The sequence below is a fragment of the Poromitra crassiceps genome, assembly GCF_964638095.1.
Source record: "Poromitra crassiceps genome assembly, chromosome: 20".
Taxonomy (NCBI): domain Eukaryota; kingdom Metazoa; phylum Chordata; class Actinopteri; order Beryciformes; family Melamphaidae; genus Poromitra; species Poromitra crassiceps.
In genome coordinates, this window is record NC_139637.1 from 16,123,517 (window position 1) to 16,135,919 (window position 12,403).

The 12,403-nt window shown below is 43.2% G+C and overlaps 1 protein-coding gene and 1 pseudogene across 2 annotated transcripts in view; one reads left to right on the forward strand and one right to left on the reverse strand.

Annotated features, from left to right (window-relative positions):
* LOC310794898 (E3 ubiquitin-protein ligase TRIM35-like) overlaps window positions 1–12,403 on the forward strand; it is a 571,381-nt pseudogene that overhangs the window by 217,609 nt on the left and 341,369 nt on the right. The gene's annotated exons all lie outside the window — the stretch shown is intronic.
* plod1a (procollagen-lysine, 2-oxoglutarate 5-dioxygenase 1a) overlaps window positions 1–12,403 on the reverse strand; it is a 31,655-nt gene that overhangs the window by 17,967 nt on the left and 1,285 nt on the right. Inside the window, exons 2-6 of the mRNA XM_083656767.1 lie at window positions 10,706–10,797; window positions 10,327–10,460; window positions 8,509–8,672; window positions 6,445–6,557; window positions 6,214–6,277 (exon numbers count right to left, since the gene is read on the reverse strand). Coding sequence (XP_083512893.1) covers window positions 6,214–6,277; window positions 6,445–6,557; window positions 8,509–8,672; window positions 10,327–10,460; window positions 10,706–10,797 — 567 coding nt within the window. The remainder of the gene's footprint in view (window positions 1–6,213; window positions 6,278–6,444; window positions 6,558–8,508; window positions 8,673–10,326; window positions 10,461–10,705; window positions 10,798–12,403) is intronic.

Genomic DNA, 12,403 nt, shown 5'->3' on the forward strand with positions numbered 1-12,403 from the left:
TACCAGGCTCAGTAAATAACTGATTTAGCTGCTTCTTACATACACATAGTTCTATTATACAGAAAGGGACTGGATACCAGGCTCTGTAAATAACTGATTTAGCTGCTTCTTACATACACATAGTTCTATTATACAGAAAGGGACTGGATACCAGGCTCCGTAAATAACTGATTTAGCTGCTTCTTACATACACATAGTTCTATTATACAGAAAGGGACTGGATACCAGGCTCCGTAAATAACTGATTTAGCTGCTTCTTACATACACATAGTTCTATTATACAGAAAGGGACTGGACTGGATACCAGGCTCAGTAAATAACTGATTTAGCTGCTTCTTACATACACATAGTTCTATTATACAGAAAGGGACTGGATACCAGGCTCTGTAAATAACTGATTTAGCTGCTTCTTACATACACATAGTTCTATTATACAGAAAGGGACTGGATACCAGGCTCCGTAAGTAACTGATTTAGCTGCTTCTTACATACACATAGTTCTATTATACAGAAAGGGACTGGATACCAGGCTCAGTAAATAACTGATTTAGCTGCTTCTTACATACACATAGTTCTATTATACAGAAAGGGACTGGATACCAGGCTCAGTAAATAACTGATTTAGCTGCTTCTTACATACACATAGTTCTATTATACAGAAAGGGACTGGATACCAGGCTCAGTAAATAACTGATTTAGCTGCTTCTTACATACACATAGTTCTATTATACAGAAAGGGACTGGATACCAGGCTCCATAAGTAACTGATTTAGCTGCTTCTACATACACATAGTTCTATTATACAGAAAGGGACTGGATACCAGGCTCCGTAAATAACTGATTTAGCTGCTTCTTACATACACATAGTTCTATTATACAGAAAGGGACTGGATACCAGGCTCCGTAAATAACTGATTTAGCTGCTTCTTACATACACATAGTTCTATTATACAGAAAGGGACTGGATACCAGGCTCCATAAGTAACTGATTTAGCTGCTTCTTACATACACATAGTTCTATTATACAGAAAGGGACTGGATACCAGGCTCAGTAAATAACTGATTTAGCTGCTTCTTACATACACATAGTTCTATTATACAGAAAGGGACTGGATACCAGGCTCAGTAAATAACTGATTTAGCTGCTTCTTACATACACATAGTTCTATTATACAGAAAGGGACTGGATACCAGGCTCAGTAAATAACTGATTTAGCTGCTTCTTACATACACATAGTTCTATTATACAGAAAGGGACTGGATACCAGGCTCAGTAAATAACTGATTTAGCTGCTTCTTACATACACATAGTTCTATTATACAGAAAGGGACTGGATACCAGGCTCCGTAAATAACTGATTTAGCTGCTTCTTACATACACATAGTTCTATTATACAGAAAGGGACTGGACTGGATACCAGGCTCCGTAAATAACTGATTTAGCTGCTTCTTACATACACATAGTTCTATTATACAGAAAGGGACTGGATACCAGGCTCAGTAAATAACTGATTTAGCTGCTTCTTACATACACATAGTTCTATTATACAGAAAGGGACTGGACTGGATACCAGGCTCCGTAAATAACTGATTTAGCTGCTTCTTACATACACATAGTTCTATTATACAGAAAGGGACTGGACTGGATACCAGGCTCAGTAAATAACTGATTTAGCTGCTTCTTACATACACATAGTTATATTATACAGAAAGGGACTGGATACCAGGCTCAGTAAATAACTGATTTAGCTGCTTCTTACATACACATAGTTATATTATACAGAAAGGGACTGGATACCAGGCTCAGTAAATAACTGATTTAGCTGCTTCTTACATACACATAGGTACTACTGGCACTATAGCTGCTCTAAGCAACTTTGCACTTTGGTGGCTGCAAATGAGAGCGTGATTTCCATGATTTCAATATCCAGAAATCCTGTAAGGTGTCATCAGTAATCTAGGGTGCGTTCACACCACAAACATGCTTGGGGCGGTTTGTTTGATTTGTTTATTTGAAATCCCTTTTAGTTTGTCGGGCCAGATGAGAACAATGCCATTTGAACCCCCGATGGCACCAAATAATCACAATGACACGACTGTCCTCTTCCAACAGAACCGCAGAGCGGTTTGTCAGGAACAGACTCTGAATCGGCCACAGGAAACGGCCCCAAAGCGCAAGGGTTTGTGGGTATTAGGAGACAGATGCTGAGCTCAAATAGCCAGCGGTTACTAAAAAGCCTAGCATAACGAAGAGAGGGCAAATAACCAGAGTGCAGACAAGTCCACCATTCTAGAGTTACCACAGCTGGATTTATTTTGTCCAGCCCTCTGCCACCATACTCTTTAACCTGGCAGGTTGACAGATTACCAACATGTTGTCCAATGAATGAGCTACTTGTGAGTCACGTGACTTGTTTGCAACTTTGCTTGGAAATTGGGACAGTGTGAACCTAAATGCACTAAGTCCAAAAATGCAACGACGTCACCTTTTCCACTCTTGTTCAGAGACCAAATAAAACCAACTGGAGGTGTGTGTGTGATTTCACCCTAAATGTGTTCTTGGGGGTGGGGGTGGAGTCAGTGTCTGGTGGGGGTGGGGTTAGTGTCTGGTGGGGGTGGAGTTTGTGTCTGGTGGGGGTGGAGTCAGTGTCTGGTGGGGGTGGAGTCAGTGTCTGGTGGGGGTGGAGTTAGTGTCTGGTGGGGGTGGAGTTAGTGTCTGGTGGGGTTGGAGTCAGTGTCTGGTGGGGGTGGAGTTAGTGTCTGGTGGGGGTGGAGTCAGTGTCTGGTGGGGGTGGAGTTCGTGTCTGGTGGGGGTGGAGCGGGTGAGGAGGTTCAGTCATTCTCGGTGAGCTCTAACGCGGAGCGCCGATTCCTCACTTCCTGCGTGGGGAAGACCTCCCACCAAAGATCTCCCTCTCACACCAGACTTTCATTAGGGGGCGAATAGTCTGAATCTACAGTGGGGATCGGACTCTCTTCTCTGTTAAAGTCTCACTTTGATCTTGCTGATAAGGCTGGATTCTGACATTAAAATGCCCTGTGCAGACGTTAACCACCTGAACTCAAACTCTGGCCATGTCATTTCTTTCATAAAGATGTAGAAGAAAAATCATCGACATACAGAGAGAGATTTCCATCGCTGAACAACAGCAGATCCCACCCCAGGGAGCACAGCTGTGTTTCACTTCAAACTGTGGTTGTCCTCAGTGTTTGGGAAAAGCTGCCCTCCTCCCTCCCTCCATCTCACCCTCCCTCCATCCCTCCCTCCCTCCCTCCCTCCCTCCCTCCTTCCTCCCGGGCTGAGCTACGTGAGCTCAGACACATCCCTCTCACTCACAGCTAACTCAGACATTCCTTCCATACACAGATGAAAGAAATGTTACAACAGGCGGACAGAAAGCGCTCGGAGTTCGGCTCCACCGTGCAGCAACGCTCACCGCTGAAAACGTTTCCGTTTTCCTCAGTTGGTAACGCTTTACTACAGTGAGAATTGGCGAATTGGAAGGCAAACCTTATAATCCCTTATGAGCAGCACTTCAACTAAAATGTTCACTCTCTGATCATTAGGAGACCTTTGGTTTAAAGGAGTGAAAGCAGGGGGTGGTCTCTCTCGCTTTCATCTTCCCACTCAACATGCAGACCTTACAGTAGCAAGCAGGAAGCCAATAAACTGAAACACGTTAGATTTTTCCAGATGCAGAGGGAGTTGTTGGAGAAGAAGCTGGTGTCAGCAAAAAACACAAAACGCCACTTCAATAGTGACTGGGACAGGGTAGGAAATATTTTTGTAAACAATAGCTTTTTTTTGTTTTGCTCCCGTGAAATACATTTCGGGGGCATTTTGGATCATTTCCTGGGCAATTTGATAAAATGTTGGCAAATACCTCGCTTCTCCTATGTTGCACGAGACAGACCAATATTCAACGACTCTTATCCAAGCACATTTTATTATTCATAAAAGTTCATAAACAATCACAGTTGAAAAATCCTCATCTCCTATAATCTCAACAACACTGTCTGGCATGGTATGTACATGTAATGTACTTGGCAAAAACTTTTCAAATAACATGTAGACTGGAACCACCAAAAACCTCCAACATTTAATTTGTTTAAAAAAGCTTTGAATGAAACATTGAGACTGGAACAGTGTACCTATGCCTTGAAGAATAAGGGGGACGTCTTTTTGAGAACATGGGAACCCCTCATGGACCTCTGAATATACTCGTCCACTCGTTTAGAATAATTGTTGCCTTGACCCTTGTCTATTGTTGTATACACTATTTGTGAGTCTATTTGACCGTAGTCTCGGCTCCCAGACGTTTGGTGAGCTGCGCCACCAAACGTCTGGGAATTTCACTGTCAGAAACTGTCTGTCCGAGCCCGGCGAGAACGGCCGGCAGCAGACACGCCTACATTTATTATTAGAATTTTATTTGGTAGCGGCAATGCCATTTATCATAGTCCTAACACAGAGTATGAAGCTGATATGCTCCAAACAAAATTTATAGCTGTTGTTTATTTTACAATAATGTTTCCTACCCGGAAGTGGTCCGCTTGCTACTGTGAGTCATCAGCAGGCTCTGTAACGTTAGCCTCGGGAGTCGGGCTTATCGCTGGGGAAAAGACCTCTAGCCGCCGGGGCCGGATGAAACACGTCCTATTAACAGGTTATGTTTGTTTCTAAGTGATTAATATGTTTCTCCGCAAACGCGGCGATGTTTTGCGAGACACTGGTTCTGCATGAGCGTCACTGCGCCCAGAAAGCAGGCCCGCCCACAACACTCATGATTGGTTCTCCGATGCAAGGCTTCCAACAGCGCCACCTAACGTTATGCAAAGATTTAAATAGTAATATTCTCAGTCTTACAGGAGTGAAACGGATTAAGACTGAGGGCTGAGTCTAATTTGACCGTTGTTATTATTATTTTTATTTACCCCCCTCGGATTCTGTTGTTGTTTTTGTTTATGTTGTCTTTGTATTGTATTGCAAAAAAAGATGAAAATATACAAATAAATAATTGAAAAGAAAAAAATAACACGTAGAAGACCGACAGTCCATCTGGCTCCAACCCACAATAGTCGACTCTTTGGCAGCTTCATTGGGCTCTGGGCAGACCGAGAGAGGGTCACAAACTCTTTCTATTTTCTATTTCATTTCAATCGGTTTCTTGTCCTGACTCAGCGGGTGGTTTGCATATTGAATACAGTAACTAGTGAGCTCGTTAACTAGCTAGGCAGCTAGCTTGCGCTGCCTTGTATGTGTACATACTTGGCCAATAAAGCTGATTCAGATATTGATGTAAATACAGGGTTCATACTCATTTTGACCAAGGGTTATCCATTTACCATGGTAAATGGAGTGCATTCTTATAGCGCTTTTATCCAAAGCGCTTTACAATGTGCCTACATTCACCCATTCACGCTGGCACAGCCATCAGGAGCAATTCGGGGTTCAGTGTCTTTCCCAAGGACACTTCGACATGCGGACTGGAGGAGCCGGGGATCGAACCACCGACCTTCTGATTAGTGGATGACCCGCTCTACCTCCTGAGCCACAGCCGCCCCTCATCCATGACTTTAAACCAAATTTCCATGACCAAACATTTTCTCTGCGTATACATAAAAATGTGAGTAATGAGTACGACATTCTAAATTTAAAATGCCACTATTAACAGATTACAATAATTGAAAAACTAACGTGGTCAGTTACACTGTGAAACTTTCAGGCACGTTGCAAATTGCATGAAACCATTTTCATGCAACTTGACATTTAGCAATTCAAAAAATAATCAAGGTCTCATGTAACACTTGTTTCACTAAAACAGCTTAGCTAGCTAGATTGCTAATGTTTAGCGTTATTTAAAATAACGCTAGTAGGAGAGGGTAGGGGGTTTGTACATATGGATGCTTAGCTGGCCACTTTCAAGTCACACTTTGCAAACACAGAACAAATACAGAGTAACGTTAAAATAAAATACAGAAGGTTAACTCTTTATTTTACGGGTGCATTTAAAAGCCCCTGTCATCCCAATTCCAATTTTAGATTTTTTTTTACGGCAATTTCGCCCGCTAATTTCCTACCCTGCACGGGGGAGGGAAACTTTCCTGCTTTGCGAACAAACTTAATTCCATTGAATAAATACTTTTAGTTGTTACAGTGTGTTGTCGTTGACATTGTCTGGGCCTAAAAAACACAGAATTCAAAGCACTTACCGAGAGCTCCGTGAAGATTCTGGAACAATCTGCATTTGTTGTCTATTGTGATATTTATGGACTTCTGAAAGGGGGAAAATACATTGTTTTCACTGTACTGTACAAGTTGGAGTCATATCTAATACATATTAAAACACATTACTTAAATGCATAAAAAGGTGCATGATCGTGTCATATAGAGAGCCATAAATTGAACGTTGCATGATTTAGTATAATATTTAGTATTCCTACTCTTTTTTCTGGGTTGATATAAGTCTTGGTGAAGAAGAGCTGATCACTCTCATTGTCCTCTCCCGCCCAGTCGGCGACCATCTCTTTGATGTTGGGGAGGTAGCCAATGAAACCTGAGGACAGAGGAGGTAGCCAATGAAACCTGAGGACAGAAACAACCCTGGGAGAAGGCAGGAAGTGAGAAAATGGCAGGAGGCTCATACAATAGGGCGCTTCATGAAATGTCCATAGTCATGAATGGCTGTGTGCACCGCTGTGTGCCATGCTCTGTCCACACTCCCAACACTAGCGCCATTGAGTCAAGCTGAAAGCTTCACAATAAAGCGCGCGGGGACACTGCCAGGTGAAGTCATGCCCAGCCCCCAGTGCTGCTAGCGCTGCCTGGCTTCACTGAAAGCCCTGTTATTTCCCTGCTATAAAAGAGACTGTTAAACTCCTTCAAAAAACACATGAAGCATATCATTAGAAAACGCACCGCTATGTTCCTGGCAGCATTCTTTCCCCATAACATACGTTGTTTCCATTTATGCAGATTAAACATAAAAATGTAGCGTAACCCTTTATATTGAAAAGGCACTAAATACGATAATCAGCCCTACTAGATGCCAGCAAACTACTACTACACATCTAGCGAGACAGAGAGGGGTAATGCTGCTCTGAGCAGTGAAGGAAGCCACGCCCCCTCTGTCTGTTGTGAAATGTAGGCTTGTTTTGAAGCTGCTTGCGCCTTCTTCGTGCGTGTGGTGTGTACTGTGGCGCTCAAGTTATTTTCTCATTATTTAACAGCGGTTATGCTGTGGAAGCGTGTCATGGTTATGCTGTCATAGAGACACTGCATGACACGCCCATCACGGGGGAAAGCGCTCCATTCACTCCCATACACCAGCGTCCTTTTCCTTGAATTAAACATAGCTAAAAGCTGTTGTGTGGTGGGGCTGCACAGATAACAAATGTAAAAAAATCGCAAATTAAAGATTTTTTGTACTCCCGAGGAAAACAAGGAAGCCATTGAGGATCGGCGAGAAGAAAAATGTGGATCTAGCTGTCAAGGAAGTAAGTTGGAGTGTTCATCTTCCGTATATATGATCTTTGTGTGCAACACGCGACGATAGAGACACTGCATGTAATAGGCCACGCCCATCACGGGGGAAACACTCCGTTCATTTCCACACACCATCGTCATTTTCCTTGAATTAAACATAGCTAAAAGCTGTTGTGTGGTGGGCTGTGCAGACAACAAATGTAAAAGAAAATCGCCAATTAAAGATTTTTTGTACTCCCGAGCAAAACAAGGAAGTCATTGAGAATCGGTGAGAAGAAAAATGTGGATCTAGCTGTCAAGGAAGTAAGTTGGAGTGTTCATCTTCCGTATATATGATCTTTGTGTGCAACAAGCAACCATGCACGTGACATAGGAGAACGCCAGGATTGGAGGGGGGGTTTCCGTTTCCCCCCCGTCTTGGGCGTGGTTTCTGATTGATGACGCGTTACGCAGTGTCTCTATGGCATCTCTGGGTTTTGTTTGCCTGTCTAGTGCACACACAGCAGACTGCTAGGAGAGCGACTCCAGGGCATACGGTAGAGCCTATGTGTTCCATAGGCTCTATTTGTTTGTGTCTGATGCTACTGCTCTAGCGTGACATGTAGTGGGCCAAAAGAAAATCGCATATAGTGCCTTTAACGTACACATATTCTCCATTAACTAATTGCTTATTAGCATGCATATTAATAGCATATTGGCTGTTATTAGTCATTATAAAGCACTAATTAATGCCTCATTCTGCATGACTATATTCCACAGCTACTAGGCCCTAATTACTGCTTATTGATCGTAGTAAGGAGGAAGTTCTTGTACATGAATTACGATCTGGTGCTTTACGCAGTATGCATTGCATGCCATAAGCAACGAGTCAATGGTGAATGTGTGTACCTGAATATAAAGTGTTACCAAATGGGGATATTTCAATATTTGCTATATTTGCTATTTCAATAAAAGCATGCACACAATTCCAGTGACACTTTCTTTTGCTCTGCTGCCTGACTGAACAGGCAGGGTGCACCTACCCCCCGAGCCCAGGAACCTGTTGCCCTCCCTGACGTGGGGGTGCTTGTCCTCCAGGTGCCTGTCGGGCCAGATCAGGCTCTCGGAGGAGAACACCACCTTGTGCCTGGCCTGCTGGAACTTCTTCAGCAGCTCCTTGGGGCCCGAGGCAAACACCACGTCGTAGCTGCGTGCAACGGGGAGAGGAAATGAACCACATCCTAGTAGGCCTGTGCGATAAAATCGATACGGCAATATATCGCGATACTTTTTTCTGCGATACTGTATCGATATTTCCCATATCGATTTTCTTTGCACAGCCGTGTGTTTCAGTGACACAATGAGAATACTTTTTATTTCAGTGCGTTCAGTAACACACTCGACACTCAGTAGTTTTGACAAAATGTGTCCACTAAGTTATCAATATAAAGTGATGTACCGTAAATTCCGGACTATAAGCCGCACCTTTTTCCCCGTTTTTTGGGCTTTTTTGGCCCCTGCGGCTTATATAACGGTGCGGCTTATCTATGGATTTAAAAAAAAAAAAAAAAAAAAAAAACTCTCTTTTTTAGCACTCTTTCTAACTATAAAGCCACTTCTGTTTTAATTTCCTCTCTTGCCCTCTTTTCACCACACTGTATGACACTGTATGACACTGTATGACACTGTGTGCACTGTAAATAACAACACAGGTGGTGTTGTGTTATGTTGTTTTGTTGAAATGTTAATAAATGGGAGCATTACATATGGTAATTAAACATTAAAACACAATAAAAAAAAAAAAAAAAAAAAAAAATACCATTAAAACACCCGCGGCTTATAGTCCGGTGCGGCTTATATAAGAAAAAAATAGTCAACTTTGAAGGTGCGGCTTATACACCGGTGCGCCTTATAGTCCGGAATTTACGGTACATATTATTACACTACCTGGGTGGTACACAGTGTGTTGTATTTTTAGCTCTATTTTTTTTTTTTTTTGAGTAAATTCTGTATTGCAATTGTGCAATTGTGTTGCAATTGTGTATTTGAGTATTGCAATATATCGCAATATGTATTGTGTCGCAATGTATCGTCGTGACACAATCGTATCGCGACCCATGTATCGTGATACGTATCATATCGTGAGGTCCTTGCCAATACCCAGCCCTACATCATGGCTACATGTAACAGGGAGAGAAAATAAAACCACATCATAGCTACGTGTAACAGGGAGAGAAAATAGAAAACTTTACTGAGCCGGGTCGCCAAGCAGTGTGTGAAGCCAGTTGCACGTTTGAACGCAACGATGGGGTTTCCCTCGTGGGAGTGGTGTGGTGGTTTACTTGACTCAAAGAAACAGCTTGAATGCCAAGTGCATTACACGCTCTCCTGCATGCATCTGTACATGTTTCAGTATGTTAACGACCAGGGTTCTTCTTCTTCTTCTCACCAATAAACATCACGTGTGATGTGACAGGTGTGATCCTCTCTCCTTCAGGCAGTGTGTACAGACTAGCTGGTGCTGAAGGGGTGTGACCTGAACTCTGTTGATTTGGGCGTTTTAATGGAGTGCGTGGGTGTGTGATGTGCATTAAAAGGTATGAACTGAAAAACCCACAATTAGGTGCCACCTACCTAATAAATTAAACCTTGTTAAAGCGTTCTGAAGGGCTTATTACGAAACTATAAAATATATACCGGTACTTGGATGATGGGCATACATCTAAAATGGTGATTTTGTTTTGTTTGTTTGTTTGAAAATTGTGGAATTATGGAAAAGGGTTATAATAACTTTATAGCGTTATGTCTCAATCCCTGTGTTCAATCGAGAATATTTGCTTCGACGACGGAGGACGCGCTACCTGTCGACGAATAGGACGATCGTCTCCTCGTCTTTCATCTCCTCCAGAGCGGCTTTGAGGAGCGTCACTTTCTGGCCGCCTCCTGGGGCCGTCATGTAGTCGCCTCCGCTCCACTTCTGCCCTCGACCCAGGACCTTCACACCGCACACAACACACACACCGCACACAACACACACACAGCACAACACACACACACACACACACACACAGCACAACACACAGCACAGCACAACACACACACACACACACACACACACACACACACACACGTGTGCTGTCTGTCTGCTAGCACCAGATGGACACAGACGGAGATGCTGTCATGGCTTTAGGAAAGGACCTTTGACCGAGAGGTCGATTATTTTGCCGCCGTTTCTCCTACCTTGACGGTGTAGTTGAAGTGCTTTGCCGACTTCATGAAACGCCCGAAGCCATCGGTCTCTTCGGTTGCAACAGTCACAACGAGAAGCTTTTCTGGAAGACACAACATTAGCGGAGGAATGCGGGGAGACAGTTGTGGCTTTGTTTTGCACCGTCTTGTTCTAATTTCTAATCCACCTAAGCTACATGCGAGGTGGTAGGGTTCACTGCCTTGCATGTACAGTCAAGTGAGCTAATAGCTGCTGCCATAACTGACACTTTCAGTTGTATTTTTTGGATTTTCAAACAATGGGACTTCAGTGGGATTCGTATCATACACTACTGTAACATTACCAAGCACGGCACAACTAAAAAGGCATATCGACTGACCAAATTCTAAGCTATGACAAAGTCCCTCCATCTAATATCCTTCACCAACAAGACTTGGAAATCTGCTGATATCTACTAACTTTCTGACTGATGACAGACAAGTCATTATTTTGTCAATGTGATGATCAATCCTAGGTCACCAAACTGTCAGCTGAGGTAACATGGTCCTGAATGCTCCCCGATGGGATTTTTTTTTAAATATATTTTCAAAATACATAGATTTCTGGTGATCCTTTCTATATTTTTGCTCTCCGTTATAATGACAAAACTACAAGACCAATTTGGACTCACTTAGGTTAAGTTATGGCAGTGCGTTGTGTTTGATGGTGCTTGCAGCAACCCTAGGGGCTTGCCCAGGGGTGGATTCAAACTGCCGACCTTCCGCACGCACGCTAACCACTGCAGTGGTAGAGCCGAAGGTCGGCAGTTCAAATCCACCCCTGGGCAAGCCCCTAACACAGTGATACTGAACTTGCGGCTGTGTGGCCCGCGATGGAATTGCAAAAAAAAAAAAAATGTACAGTGTCCTGAACGCAACATGCAAGATACCCGCTGAGTTGTAGTGTCCAAATGTCATTCTGGCCAATATTCCACTTCTGTTATAGCATTTCAGTCTGGAATATGGAATATCTTTCAATAATCTATGATTTAGCTGCTAAATTGTCAAATACCGCCGTCTGCTCACTACCCAGGCACTTATGTACTTAACCTAACTAACTTAGCCTAACTAACTATCCGGTGTGCACAACATTGTCAGACTAAACTCCGACTGACACCCCAAAAACCTACAATCCACTACAGAAAAATGTATATTGTTTGTTTATTAATTGGCCCCTGGCCTTCTATCATTTCACAAAAGTGGCCCCCGGGCAAAGCAAGTTGAGTATCCCTGCCTTAACACATGGGTTGCTGCAAATACCATCAAACACAATGCAGTAGCAATGTGCACAAAAATCTAATCTCTGTCCAACCATCAGTAGAAATAGTAGGCTACACCAATATGCAATGTCATAGTTATATTTCTTGTTAAAATAAAGTATTCCTGCAGTCAATACAGCATGGTTTAATCATGTTTGCGGCTTGTAGCAATCAGAGATTACATCTCTGATTTACTTCACCCCCATACATCTGCTCGTTCCCTCAGATCCACTGATCTAAACCTGCTTCAGGTTCCTCGCACTCGCCTTAAGACCCGTGGCGACCGAGCCTTTGAGACCATGGCCCCTAAACTATGGAACAGCCTGCCTCCACCACCATGGCCCCTAAACTATGGAACAGCCTGCCTCCGCCCCTTAGATTTGCTGTTTCCGTGGAGTCTTTCAAATGCCAC